The 13,086-nt window shown below is 33.1% G+C and overlaps 2 protein-coding genes across 3 annotated transcripts; both read right to left on the reverse strand.

Annotated features, from left to right (window-relative positions):
- Window positions 1–1,204: 1,204 nt before the first annotated feature.
- On the reverse strand, window positions 1,205–4,541 carry LOC133682802 (probable serine/threonine-protein kinase At1g01540). Its single transcript, XM_062106331.1, has 7 exons — window positions 3,640–4,541; window positions 3,365–3,469; window positions 3,076–3,198; window positions 2,801–2,971; window positions 2,558–2,687; window positions 2,244–2,453; window positions 1,205–1,619 (listed from the first exon to the last, which is right to left on the reverse strand). The coding sequence occupies exons 1-7, from the start codon at window positions 4,305–4,307 to the stop codon at window positions 1,467–1,469; spliced, it is 1,560 nt and encodes a 519-aa protein (XP_061962315.1). The 5' UTR covers window positions 4,308–4,541; the 3' UTR covers window positions 1,205–1,466.
- Window positions 4,542–7,467: 2,926 nt separating this feature from the next.
- LOC133681517 (transcription factor bHLH95) lies at window positions 7,468–10,045 on the reverse strand. Of its 2 annotated transcripts, none has more exons than XM_062104569.1 (3): window positions 9,707–10,045; window positions 8,360–8,809; window positions 7,468–7,895 (listed from the first exon to the last, which is right to left on the reverse strand). In XM_062104569.1, exons 1-3 carry the CDS (start codon window positions 10,031–10,033, stop codon window positions 7,797–7,799), a joined length of 876 nt encoding a protein of 291 aa, XP_061960553.1. In that variant the 5' UTR covers window positions 10,034–10,045; the 3' UTR covers window positions 7,468–7,796. The 2 variants fall into 2 exon arrangements, with proteins under 2 accessions (XP_061960553.1, XP_061960552.1); XM_062104568.1 differs by having other exon boundaries at window positions 8,360–8,818.
- Window positions 10,046–13,086: the final 3,041 nt, after the last annotated feature.

Genomic DNA, 13,086 nt, shown 5'->3' on the forward strand with positions numbered 1-13,086 from the left:
ATTGGTTCAATAATTTTTGTAATAATAATTATCCGACTCTTTAGTTTAACTTATAGATTAACATGTCAATTAGAATCTATCCAAAAATAACTTTGTTTTGATTTTTTTATAAATAAAATTAAATTTTTTTTTGAAAAAAAATCCTAATAATTAAATTGACTTGACTAAGATTAAGTCTCATTCAGATTTCATCAGGCCATTCAAATTTAATCCAATCAATATTCATTTAGATTTGAAAAGGTACCTAACTCAAACTTCCAAGTTAACTTTTTCAGGAAAGGTTTAATATCTATAATTAGCAGCACCGAATAACACCCATCGTCCCCATCTCACTTGAGCGAAGATATATTTCATATAACTACTAAAAGTGGAAATAGACAAAGCTATAATGGGTCTTTAACTATTTTAAGACAGCAAAATATCAAATCCTGAGACAAAAACAAAAGGGCTCCTCGCAACTTTACTTGTCAAGAACCAATTCCGGCAAAGGACAATTTGGAGGGGTCCTCTGATTTGGTATCTATTAAACAATTGTTGTTGTCCCTATCAGGCCCCCACAAGGTTTAAAGCTAAAGGAGGAAGCAAACAGTCACGCTTGAGTACTGTAGGACCCAAATTTCCGTATGCATTCCCACCAGATTCAAAGTTTTGTCTTAATCAACCTTGATCATTGGAATTAATGTTCAAACATTTAATGTTCAGATTGAATCGCATGCTGTCGTTATGGATTATGATAGTATGATTAGGAGTGATTGTACCTGTTTATCTGCCTTCTTTTGACTGCCAAACCTCTGAACTAGTTCTTTGTCGGCAAGACAATGTGAGCAGATATTGCAGGTAAAAAACACTTGTACTGATGAACTTTTTAAACGTGCATCTAAAATTGAGAATCCTAAGCTTTGCATGTAGACCTCTACACTATAGAGGATCTCAAAATTAGATATGGTCGCAGAATTCTTCCTACTAGATCATTGTCTCCTGAGAAAAAAAGTGCATGGGTAGAAAATTTCTAAATTGAGAGCTCCAGTTTTCAAACTTCTCGACAAAAATATTGATGGCCTCATCAGTGCACTATAAGCAACATATCTGTAACAAAATTTCTTCCTCCTATCTGATCCCATGATTGCTTGAATGATTCCCTGAAACTTTATATAGCAAAGATATACAGAAGAAAAAATCAAGAAACATATCACTGACTCCATGCTATTAAAATGATCTATTAGAGAAAGAAAAGTACTTCATGAATCAGTTGTGTCAAACAGTAGTATATTCAGTTGGATTTACAAGAAGTTTTCAGATCGGCTGAACAGAGTGGCAGAAAATGCTGCAGAATCTACCGATAGTGCAAACTCAAAATAATACGGGTAGCATATACAGGTGACGTGACTGACTGTGCCAGCTCTGAATGGAGAGAAACGGACAAAACAAGTGAATTGGTTCGCCTTAGACAAGTGTGGCAAGCCTGCTCACTGCTCTTCTGGTTCTTTCTTTCTCCATAATGACTTGTTGGTTTGAACACCACTTTCATACCCACTACTATCACCTGATTCACTTACACGCTTATCCATCCTCATGACATCATGATGGGAGCGCCCAGGTTCCCTGCCAACTCTACGGTCCTGTAAATAAGAGCAGAAGGCATTCCTGATGGAGGCACCAACAGATAACTAACTATACACAATTTTTCATTTGCTTTACATGTTCAACAGACAAAATTAACCACAAAAATATCATCACAACTTGCACAAAATATAGTCAAGCCTGTCAAAAAGCCTAAACCCCCACATAATCATATGCTTCGATGGTACGAGAATTCTATAACTAGAAACTGAATTTTGAAATTATGCTTTTTTTCTGAGTTTTATTGTAAAACTAAACAAGGCTTTAAGAAGAAATACAATTGTAACAAGCATACAATTTTGGCAAGATTACTTTTAGCTTAATCAAGGTAATCAATTAATGTGTTGGGTGAGTTGAACAAAACTTTCTAAGAAATGCACCTATCAGAAACAAAGTGCAATTAACACCCCATTAGAAACTGAAGTTAGCATAAAGTATTGCCAAACTTTCATTGTTTAGCCATAGCTTGCAGTTCTTGCCCTAACTATATTGATATGGGCATGCCAATCTCATAAAAACAAAGAAACATGGAAAAGGAATATCAAGGTGTAGCTTCAGAGACAACACTGAGATAGAAGAACTATAAATGAAATAGTTAGTTGCCGAGATAAATGAGCTCTTACATCTCGGAAGGGGAACTCATCTGCTTCTAGCATATGTACGACATGCCCCATTTTCGGTCTCTTTTGAGCATTTGGGTCGACACAGCGTAATGCCACCAATAGGGCACGCTTTAATGCCCTTGGAGAAGGCTTCTTCGGCAGCCTAGGATCCAAAACCCCCTCTGCATTCCGATTTGTGACCATTGTTTTAAGCCATTCAACAAGGTTCACCTGAAAGTCAGACTTGCCAATGCATATCAAGGGCATAGATGTATAAACTATATTGAAGTAGTTGAAAGACAATTCGCCAAGTGAATTTGTTGGCAAATACAAACCTCTCCTGCAGGGCGGCTGTAATCAACAGGATTCCTTCCAGAAATTATTTCCATAAGAAGAATGCCAAAGCTGTACACGTCACTTCTTTCATTCAACATTCCAGTACTGGCATATTCTGGAGCCACATATCTGTCAAAGAGTAGAGCATACTTGTAATTTCAATTTGTCGACTAAGATCATGCAGATAATTATTGATTAAAAGGATGGAGATATAGATCTCATGTAAAAGAAGTTTAACTAACCCAAAAGTTCCCATTACACGAGTTGTCACATAACTACTTTCTGACCCCAAGAGTTTTGCGAGGCCAAAGTCAGATACTTTAGAATTCCATTGCTTATCAAGCAAAATGTTGCTCGATTTGATGTCACGATGAACGACCTTGGGCTCAAGTCCCTCATGCAGGTATGTCAGCCTATATTTTCAATTAAGCTCTGGTCATAACAAGCAATGGAAAAAGGAAAAAAAATAAAAGCATTGAAGCTCTTATGATTAACCATGTTTCAATAAAATCATTACCCTTTTGCTGTTCCAATTATTATATTGATACGAATCTCCCATGTCAGAGGGCTGCATGGCCCAACATCTCCATGAAGCCACTGTTCTAAGTTTCCATTCTCAACATACTCGTAAACAAGCATCCTGTATAACAACCATGAACCCATTACTACAAAAATGCAACTCAATCAAAAAAGGATAGTTGCATCCAGAATTCTAAAATTCAAAGGCATGAAACAAAACTCAAGCTTGCAACACTAAAAACCAAAGATCAAAAGAAAAATCACAAACGGGATATTCAAGTACAAACCTATGAGCTCCTTCAGCACAATAACCAAGCAACCTCACCAAATTCTTATGCCGTACTCGTCCAATTGCTTCCACCTCGACCTTAAACTCCTTCTCAGCTTGTCCCCTACATCAAAAACACAAACCATTAAACTCACAAACTTTAACAACCAAACAAAAAAACCAACCACATACTTCAAAAGTAAACGCAAAGCACTGACAATTAACAAATTTGGCAAAAAAAGGCAAACCCAATATAAAATATGTACTAATAATGACTTAAAACACATTCATTACCTGTTATTGAGCAAATTCTTGACAGCAACATTAGTATTATCTTCCAAAAGACCACGGTAAACAATTCCATACCCGCCTTCACCAATCACATTTTCATCAGCAAAATAATTAGTAGACTCCTCAAGCTCTCTAAGAGTATACCAATGACCCCACCCCAAATGTGAAACTTCTGGCACCGCAATCACCGCACCCGCTTGATCACCCGACCGAGGCCCAGACCGGGTCTCCCCACTCCCACTCCCCAAACCGCCAACCCGCTCGGGGTACGAAATTCTATGATCCTTCCCAATCTCGATATGAATTCTATTCCCCCCACCGACAGGACTAGTCGTCTCCTCCCCATTCTGGAGCTCCGACTCCGGAACTGGATCCGGGTGGTTAAGTTTTCTCGGGTCGACCCGGATTTCCTGGATTTCTTTAGAAATGTTGGGGATTGTGGGGTTGTTGTTGAGAGATGAAACGAATTTGGTGGTGGCGGTACTAGTGGTGGCCATAGGTTTACTGGCTTTATTACTAGTCTTATTACGTTTAGAAGTGAGCCAAAGAGAGATAAGGAAAAGAAGAAGAACTATAGCAGCTCCTACACAAATACCAAGCACAACCCATAAACGTAAACCAAAGATTGATGTCTTCTTCGATAGCTCATCGTTCAAGAAATAGTTAGACATTGTTACTGCTGCAAGTACCTTGTTTTCTCTCTTCTTTCGTCTACTTCTTGTTAAATTTCTTTGTTTTTTTGTAAGAAGAGTGAAGATAAAAGGTTAATTTAGGCTAAGTAAACAGAAAACAGAGGAGCAAGTGTTGTAGCAGCGACAAAAATGGTGAAAGAAGGGAAGCAATTGAGAGCAAAGAGCCAGGGAAAGCAATAGTGCGAGAGAGGAGAGCAGCTGGCGTGAGTGGGACTAGTAGAAAGCAGTCAATGTCATGATAGTTCCATTTACCTAGAGAACGTTTTGCGCGGTAGTTTTTCTTTTTTTCTTTAAAATATATTAAAATAATATTTTTTATATTAATATATTAAAAAACAATTAAAAACAAATTACAAAAATACATTTCAGCCTAGAAAACAAGCAGACTTTAATTAATGGCTAATCTTGTTTTAGTGGTATAATCCAAGAGTCTACTGATCTTTAATGGTGGAGTAATTAAGTCTAAAGTTAGATTTATGGTTCGTGGAATATTATGTAGTATTGTGGATTAGGTAAAATACTACTTGAAATATAGTGGCGATGGAATCATAGTGCAGTATTTATTTATTATACTTGTCAAACTTGCTTTAATTGTGGTGATGGAATCATAGCGTCGTATTTATTTATTATAGTGGGCAAACTTGCTTTAATATGACATGTTTATACTGAAAATTCATAATTTAAAATTTAATTTAAGTTAGATTTTATATTGAAGTAAAAAATTATTAATCAAGTAAATTTTAATTAACTCAGCTAATTGATCTAGCCAGACTAAATATAAACTCAGTCAAGTTAATATTAAAATTTTAAAATAAATAAATTTATTACATTTCAAAATTGATTTTAATTAACTTTGAAGTTGAATAAAAAGATATTAAACCCGGTTATATTATTAGTAATTTTGTTTGACTAGATGAAATTTAATTTAAACTTAATTATGTAAATGCTATTTTTTTAAATCAACAAAATTATTTTAATAAAATTAATTAATTTAGATTAGCCCGTGATCTCAGATATTTTTTGCTCTGTAAGTATCAGACACTACAGGACAACCATAATATTTATTAAGAATATTATCTTTTATCTCTTTACCTATATCTCGTTCGACAAGAAATCGTTGACTTCTCACCCTTTTATGTCTATAACCCAATTCATTTTATAGTATTTAATTATAATATTTATCCCACTTCCACCCCGCATTTAATTAAATTTTCATGGTAGAGACATGAACAATCAAGGAGATAAGAAAAACTATGCTATTATTTATTATTCTAATACCCTGGTGGGTTAGTACTAAACGCATCTCAAATGAGATCATATATATATATATATATCCATTGGTTAGTGGACTGTTATAATATAGAAAAACTGAATATTCTATTTGCTTCCGTGTTTATATATGTATAAAAAATAACTATCTTATCATCTGCAAGTAGAGTAATATTTGTAGATACGTTTTAGTGAGATTCAATTACAAGTAAATATGAATTAAAAGATTTATGATAATTTTATTTCCTGTAAATAATCAAATAATCCCTTGAGCAGCTTTGACCATCACCTATTTATTTATTTCAAAACTTTTATTCTTTCTTGATAAAAAATTTCCAATTTTTTTACCTGTCTCTACTTTTCAAAAAAGATTTTTTAAAAAATATATATTGAAAAGGAAAAGGCCTACTCCCACCAGCGACCCTTCATCACTCCTCATAATTAAGGGAGCAAAACACAAAACAAAAAGACGAGTCGAGGAAGAACAGGCTGCTTGGACCCCAGTAATATGTGCCCCCTGTGGAGTAAATATAACTCGTTCTTGGTGTCACTTTCAAATGTCACTGCCAATATTTCCCATGATTTCCACCCTTTCAGTGGTTAGGTTTGCCAGTAAAGAAGAAGCTGACGCCGAGTCTGATTCTTATTTTCAACATAATGTTGCTTGATATAATTAAATTCAATTGATAATTAAATTAAATTAAATTTACATGTTTTTTAAAAATAAAATTTAATTCATTTCATTTCTTTAAAATTCTTTATAAAAAAGGCAAGATGAATATTTTAGAAAAATTAGTTTCAATATTAAAAAGGCTAGATTTATAGCATTTTTAAGAATTAAATTCCAATTGTAATTCAACTCTTGTTTCTTTAAAAATTCCAAATATAAAATTTTATTAAAACCTTTAATTTAATTTAATCCATAGATTCCAAACATGCGTCATCAATCTTGTTTGCTTCGAAGACAACCTGTTATGGGGCTTCTTGGTATCACATGTTATAAACTTTGTAGTTTCTACCGACATATCTAGCCCTGTAGTAGAAGCCCAGCAGCTAAAGGACCTCGTATTGGTAAATTGAAGCAAGAGTTCACCTCCTCGATCCTCGTCATCTAATTATTTATTCCGTATGTTATATCTGAATACAATTCTTTGAGGTTCGAGGGTTAAATAGAAAAAAGAGGAAATGAATTCTTTAAAAGTGTATTGTTTTTAATTGGTGATCTAATGGTAAGAATTTGAGATTAAAAAGTTTATTTTTTTTGTGGTTTCAAGTTCGAGTTCTATAGTTACTCATATGATGACCACTAGAGGTTTACATGATCGTTAACTTCAGAACCCGTGGGATTAGTTGAGATACACGCAAACTGGTCCGAACACCTACGTTAAACTAAAAAAAAAAACCCAAAATATCAACGGACATCCATGGAATGAAGGACTTAATCAAGGATTGTTCGATGCTTTGAAACCCAATTAACAAAATTAATTGAAGGACCCAAATGAGAATTAGTGTATAGGTCGGGGACTAATATGAGGTTTCCACCTTTTATAGATGATTCTTCTTCGCTTTCTAATCAAAGAGATGTTTCGTAATCTTTGCTACCTTGCACCTTCAACACATCAAACAAACAGAGGACAATCTGCAATCGAGCTTTGCTGACAAGCCTGTCGATTCGTAGTGTTTGACAAGCAAATTAATTAAATTGATTGCGTATTTGATGAGTTAACATGAAACAATTAAAACAGTGGATTTTGACAGGGTTGCGTGTTAATTGAACTTTCGACTAACAATAAAAACCGAAAATATATCTAAATCAATCGCAAAATAAATCTGCAGGGAATCTAACATATCAAATGGAGGTACCAGATGATAAATATAAAATTGAACCTTTATATCTCTGGTCTTTTGCTGGTATGTTTACCAAAATTAATCTCCCTTCCTGATGTTCAGCCGTGCAGACATGTGACAGTTTTCTGCGCTAGCTAGCATCGTTCACATTATTGATTATATGCAGAAAATTAATTAATTGGAACATTATGCATGGATCCGAAGAAGCTATATATCCATGTTGCCTGGTAGATAGAGCAAGCTGATAGTTTATTACGCATCCCCCGTTTCATGCATGTGAACCACCCTTTAATTTTCAACAAAAAAGGCAAAGTCTTAGGAGTGAACATCCATTCTGTTGATGGTTCCAAATCAACATGACATGACCCATAAGTTCATCTCGCCTGCTGCTAGCTTGAATGTATCTTCGACTGACATTGCCTCAGGATATTGATCAGAAGCTCCGTCGGCCTGATATGAAAGCTCCATAACATTAGAAGCATGCATGATTACATTGAAAACAGTAAGGGGAAAGGGATGTTAGCACATTATTCTCTAAATTACTGTAAGAGCACAAATACATCTTTAATAACTGTTTCTTGCACCAAATGTTAGTTTAAGATGCTTCTTCCATATGCTGTATGTAACCTTGTGCTTAATTTTTTGAGTTAATTAGATTAACAAGGAACTTAAACATTTGACGGACTCTACAGGTTATATGCTTGTAATAACACGGCCTCAATTGTAAGGTATGAATGTTCAGATAAGCAAACATTCAAGTAGGCATTTGCCTCCATGGCCAAACCCAAAAGATGATGCCATAGTGCAGCAAATATCTACGACACACTTGGCCTGTTATTTGTTTTCCAGCCCCTCATCTCATCCCCAAAATTAACATCAAAAGGAAAGTTACGAGCCAAGTTTGGTATACTCACATGAGCATGTATCGTGTAAATGCTACGATACTGATCAGAGGAAATATGAGCAGATACAACATCCAAATTATGCTTCTCTAGTATGTAGAGGATGGTGGCAAGTAACCCAGGCTTCCTTGTTGAACACAAGCTGAATTGTGCATCATTACCACACATGTTCATGACAACATTTGGTGAAAACCATGTCTGGAAGCAAGCCGGAGAAAGAGAGACAGAAAATGAATTCTGAGACATTTTTGAGGTCAAAGGGAAGTTCTTTGATGGCCCCAGAGCAGCAAAAGAGGCTTCCCTCGATCCAACTGTATCTGTCAGTGATGTGATCACTGATGGTTCATAGTCAATGATAGCTCCCTGGAATTTTTCAACCTTCTGTTTTTGCAAGGTTTGGAGGGTTTGTTGGAGGGTCTTGATGTATTTTACTGCTTCATCTACAATACTGGACTTGTCTGCCTGTACAAGCTTCAGAGTGAAATCAATTTGAACTTTGAAGAGAGGCAAAAAAAAAAAAAAAACAAAAACAAAACACATAATTTTCATGCGAAATCAAAACTAAATTCATACAACTTTTGCACTTTACGTTTTTTCCCTTTAGTTGGAGGGAGAAGCAATAACAATCCAATAATTCAGTGCTACAAAAACATTAGCTTTCTATCTTTCGCTATACGCTGTGTCAAACAACCAATTAATTTTTTTTTGATAACTGAGATAATTTAAATTGAAAAACCCTAGTTAACCGATGAAGACAACTTCCTGTTTGGCTACGCGGTGCATCTATGGTGCAACCTGCGTTTCGGATGAAAAAAGCACCAAAAATGATGCTTTTAGATGCAAAACGCAGGCCTGGTGGACCACGTAACCAAATAGAAACGCAAAAAAATCCGTGAACATGAGTAAATACAAGAACTTGACAGAGAACCAACATACAAGATGCGAAGATAAGTTAGGTTCTCTCTTAATTAGACCCCAGTGCAACTTCCTACTGAAACTGATCTAATGATCATGTAACCTTAAAGATTTCAAATAATTTCTTCCCTGCACAAATGGATTCAAATTTGTTCATCAAAGCTTTACAAAAAATTAGCAAGGTGATTTCAAGAATCAAAACAAAGATCGCAGTAAAATGAAATTAAACAATGAATAAAACTACCAAAAAAAAAATGAAGTTCCTTGACTTTCATAGATGTAAGGAGCCCCATGAAATACAATCCTATGTATGTTCATCAAGGCATCCAAAACTAGATCGCATGTTGTAGTAATATTAATTAAGAAATGTTTATATTTTCGTCCCTTGTAGAGCGAGAACTCTTTTATTTTTTTGCCATTCTTTTAGACTGAATTTAAAAATACCTTAGCAGGAAGTTGAGGAAGCAACGCATGAAGACTAGAAAACATGTTCCTCATCTTCTTTCTCCTTTCTCTCTCAGTCCATATGTGAATCTCATGCTCTGATTCTCCACTACCACCACCATTAACAACCTTCTTATTTCTTGCATCCCCTCCTTTTCTACTTCTCTTTTGACCCGGTACTACTGCCACAGCCGGTATTTCCGTATCCATTAGGCTACTGGTGGCTGAATAATTATTGTATGATTTCGAGACCAACTTCTTATAATTATCTGAATTAACAGTGAAGGCAGCTAAAAGGGTTTCTCTACAGGTTTTTATGGTGGACATGGCTGATTTTTAAGAGAGTTACAAGGGATAGAGAAGAAGGCAAGCGTTTTTTAACAGAAGGAAGGAAAAAGGTGGCGAAAAGGTGTGGGGCTATGAGATGATTTGGGCTACCAGAAAACACATGAAACCAAAATACAATCATGAGATAATGCCGTTATTTGGCTACCAAACAAGAACGGAAGCTCTCATTACCAGAGACTGATCCATCCAAGAAAAAGAAAAGGATTTCTCAAGGCAGGCAGTCCCTTTATTCAAGTTCCTAGTATATTTTGGATTGAAATTCGATCAATATAGTTATTAATTATTAAAAAAATCAAGTATTATATCAAAGAATAAAATCAAGGATTTTAAATAATTAAATATTATAAATCATTTTTATAATTACTTGGCTCTATATATATATATATATATAGTTTGATTTGTTGATTGCAGTATAATATCTTATTAATAAAGTTTTTATTTTTACTTTTTGTCTTATCGGTTGGCAGCACTATTGACCATTGTTGCATGCCAGCCATTAGTTAATTTCTTTTAATCTCTGTTTACTTTTTATTTTTGCCATTTTTTTTATATCATCACCATACTTCTCTTAGAAGAAAATCATATTACTACCAATTTATATTTGATTAAGTGATTTAAACTCTAATATTATAATTTTCTAGCCTTGTTTTTTGTTTCCCTTGGAATCACAATTTGAAGACAATTTTTTTTTATTATGCTTTTATAGCATTTCTCTTATTTATAAAATATTAACTCCACGTTATGTTTTATAAATTACATACTTTGACTTAATTTTTTTTATGATCTAAGGAGAGTTACGAATTGTTCCATAGAATATGTTTTTTCTTGGTTGTTATTGAATTGAATAGCCTTTATCTATTGATCTATTGAGGTTATCTTTTATTAAAAAAAAATGAGGATAATTAAGATTTTAATATTATTTTTAAATATAAATATCCAACCCATAAGATTTTTGTTTAAAATCTCTATAAACTTGAGGGGCAGGTTAAGAAAACAAATCAAGACAGTATATTTTGGATTAAAATCCAATTTATAAAATCATCAATTATGGAGAAAACCAAGTACCACATCAAATGATTAAATGATGAAACCAAGGATTTTAAATAATTAAAGCTTTTAATTTATTTCCATAATTATTTAATTGTTTTCTTTTTAAAATAAAGCAAGGTAATTCCTTGTGAGATTTATTTTTTTAATTAAAATGAAAAATTATTGTTATTATTTTAAATAAATTACACATTATATTTTAAAATATTTTTTTCTCATATCATTTATTTTATTGAAATGACATATTTGTATATATTATCACTTTATTCAACTTTGTTTTGAATAACAATTATTTTCATAAAAATTATACCAGTTTTAAAAGTTATAAATCAATCAATGTAAATAAAAAATATATATTTAAATATTTTTAGTACAATTCTTATTGGTTATTTTATATCTCAAAAGTATAGTAATAAAATTTAATCAAGCACTATCTAGCTGCTTTAAACATCTATAAATACAACACAGAAACTAATTATCAAATACACTTTTATCCTAGAACATAGTATATCAATACCAAGCAGCCCTTTAGGAATGTATTTGAAAGTGTTTTTCTAAATAAATTAAAGTTTTTTCAGTATTTTTAAATAATGATATCGAAATCATAAAAAGAAAAAACTAGAAAAACCAATTCAAATACATTTTTAAAAAAAAATATATGTTTATATCACATAATACTTTCCCAGCCACCCTTCGTAAATCTCAATCTTTACTCCTTTTGAAATTGTGAACTTGAAACTTGTTGACAAAAAATCTGCTAATTATAATTAATGAAATATCCTTTTCAAAACCCCTTAATTCACCATCTTGAACATTATAATGTAGCTTCTTTTCTTTTTTTTCTTTTTTTTCCTTTTTTCATCATGATAGAAAAATTATTATTTCAAATCTTTTATTTATTAATAAATTAAATTTTTTGGCTTATGAATTCTAATACTATTTAAAAAAAAAAGTTATTTCAAGTCATTTTTACCAAAACATAATTTAAATTTAAAATCATTTCAACTTTATTTTATCATAAATTATTTATAAAAAATAACCTTTAAATTAAAGCTAAAAATAAAAAATAAAAACCATTTAAAACGATTTGAATTAAGTCTATATTTAACATAAACCATGTAAAACGGATTTAAGAAATCTTACAATTTCTCCTTACCATTATAAGTGGCAATTCTGTAAAATAATAACGAATCTCAGGGCAAGGACGACCATCCAAACTTTTTGGCCTCCAAGAAAACGAAGACGTGTCATGCCAAATGACAGCACAGACCACGATATGGCTGTCACTTTCCTAAGAAAATCTGGCTCTGAAACTGCGGCCCAACAACTCTTACGTCCCTTTCTAAGCTGTTTCAAAAGTGTGCGCTTTTAAAAAAGTTGATTTTTTTTAATTGTTTTTTTTGTTTTTTTTAATATAATAAAAATAAGTTTAATAAAATAGAAAAATTATTTTAATATATTTTTAAATTAAAATACTTTAAAAAATAATCAACAACCTAACATATTAAATCTAACTCGGGGGGTTATGGCTATGCTAATTGTAACTAACCATCAGTTTTCAATTTTGAAACCAACTCTGGTTCAAACCAGTGCTTGTATAAGCTGAGACTGTACCTTCTCCCCTCATTTATGATTACCTGTCTTTTGCGACTGAATTGGATGTAACTGGACCACCTTTTTCAGCTCGATTATGATTGTGAATTATGGTTATAATTCATTCTTCGAAGGTGGAGTATCAGGACAAGAGATGCACTTTTGGCATTAAAAAAACCGAAAATCATAAATGAAATCGAGCAAATGCCATCAGCATCGATAGAAACGCCTGCAAATACAAGTCCCGAAGATTCTCTTGGTTTTGCTCAAACTCTAGCCAAGTCCCTGATACATGCACTGTTTCCGTGTCTTTCTTTACTCGGGTTGTGGTTTGCTTTCACCTAAAGCCATGCGTTTCAAAAATTCATGGCAAGAAATGCCTTCCCTGCTTT

This window comes from Populus nigra, chromosome 2, assembly GCF_951802175.1.
Source record: "Populus nigra chromosome 2, ddPopNigr1.1, whole genome shotgun sequence".
NCBI classification, from domain to species: domain Eukaryota; kingdom Viridiplantae; phylum Streptophyta; class Magnoliopsida; order Malpighiales; family Salicaceae; genus Populus; species Populus nigra.

Bases quoted from the DNA above. Each gene is read 5' to 3' on its own strand.
- LOC133682802 (XM_062106331.1), bottom strand. From the start codon at position 4,307: ATGTCTAACTATTTCTTGAACGATGAGCTATCGAAGAAGACATCAATC. The intron at 3,470-3,639 runs GTAATGAATGTG...TTTTTGATGTAG, and splicing joins AAGAATTTGCTCAATAACAG to GGGACAAGCTGAGAAGGAGT. The intron at 3,199-3,364 runs GTTTGTACTTGA...GTTGTTATACAG, and splicing joins TGTGCTGAAGGAGCTCATAG to GATGCTTGTTTACGAGTATG.
- LOC133681517 (XM_062104568.1), bottom strand. From the start codon at position 10,033: ATGTCCACCATAAAAACCTGTAGAGAAACCCTTTTAGCTGCCTTCACT. The intron at 8,819-9,706 runs GTATTTTTAAAT...TTCACTCTGAAG, and splicing joins TTCCTCAACTTCCTGCTAAG to CTTGTACAGGCAGACAAGTC. The intron at 7,896-8,359 runs GTGAGTATACCA...CTTTCATATCAG, and splicing joins TTTACACGATACATGCTCAT to GCCGACGGAGCTTCTGATCA.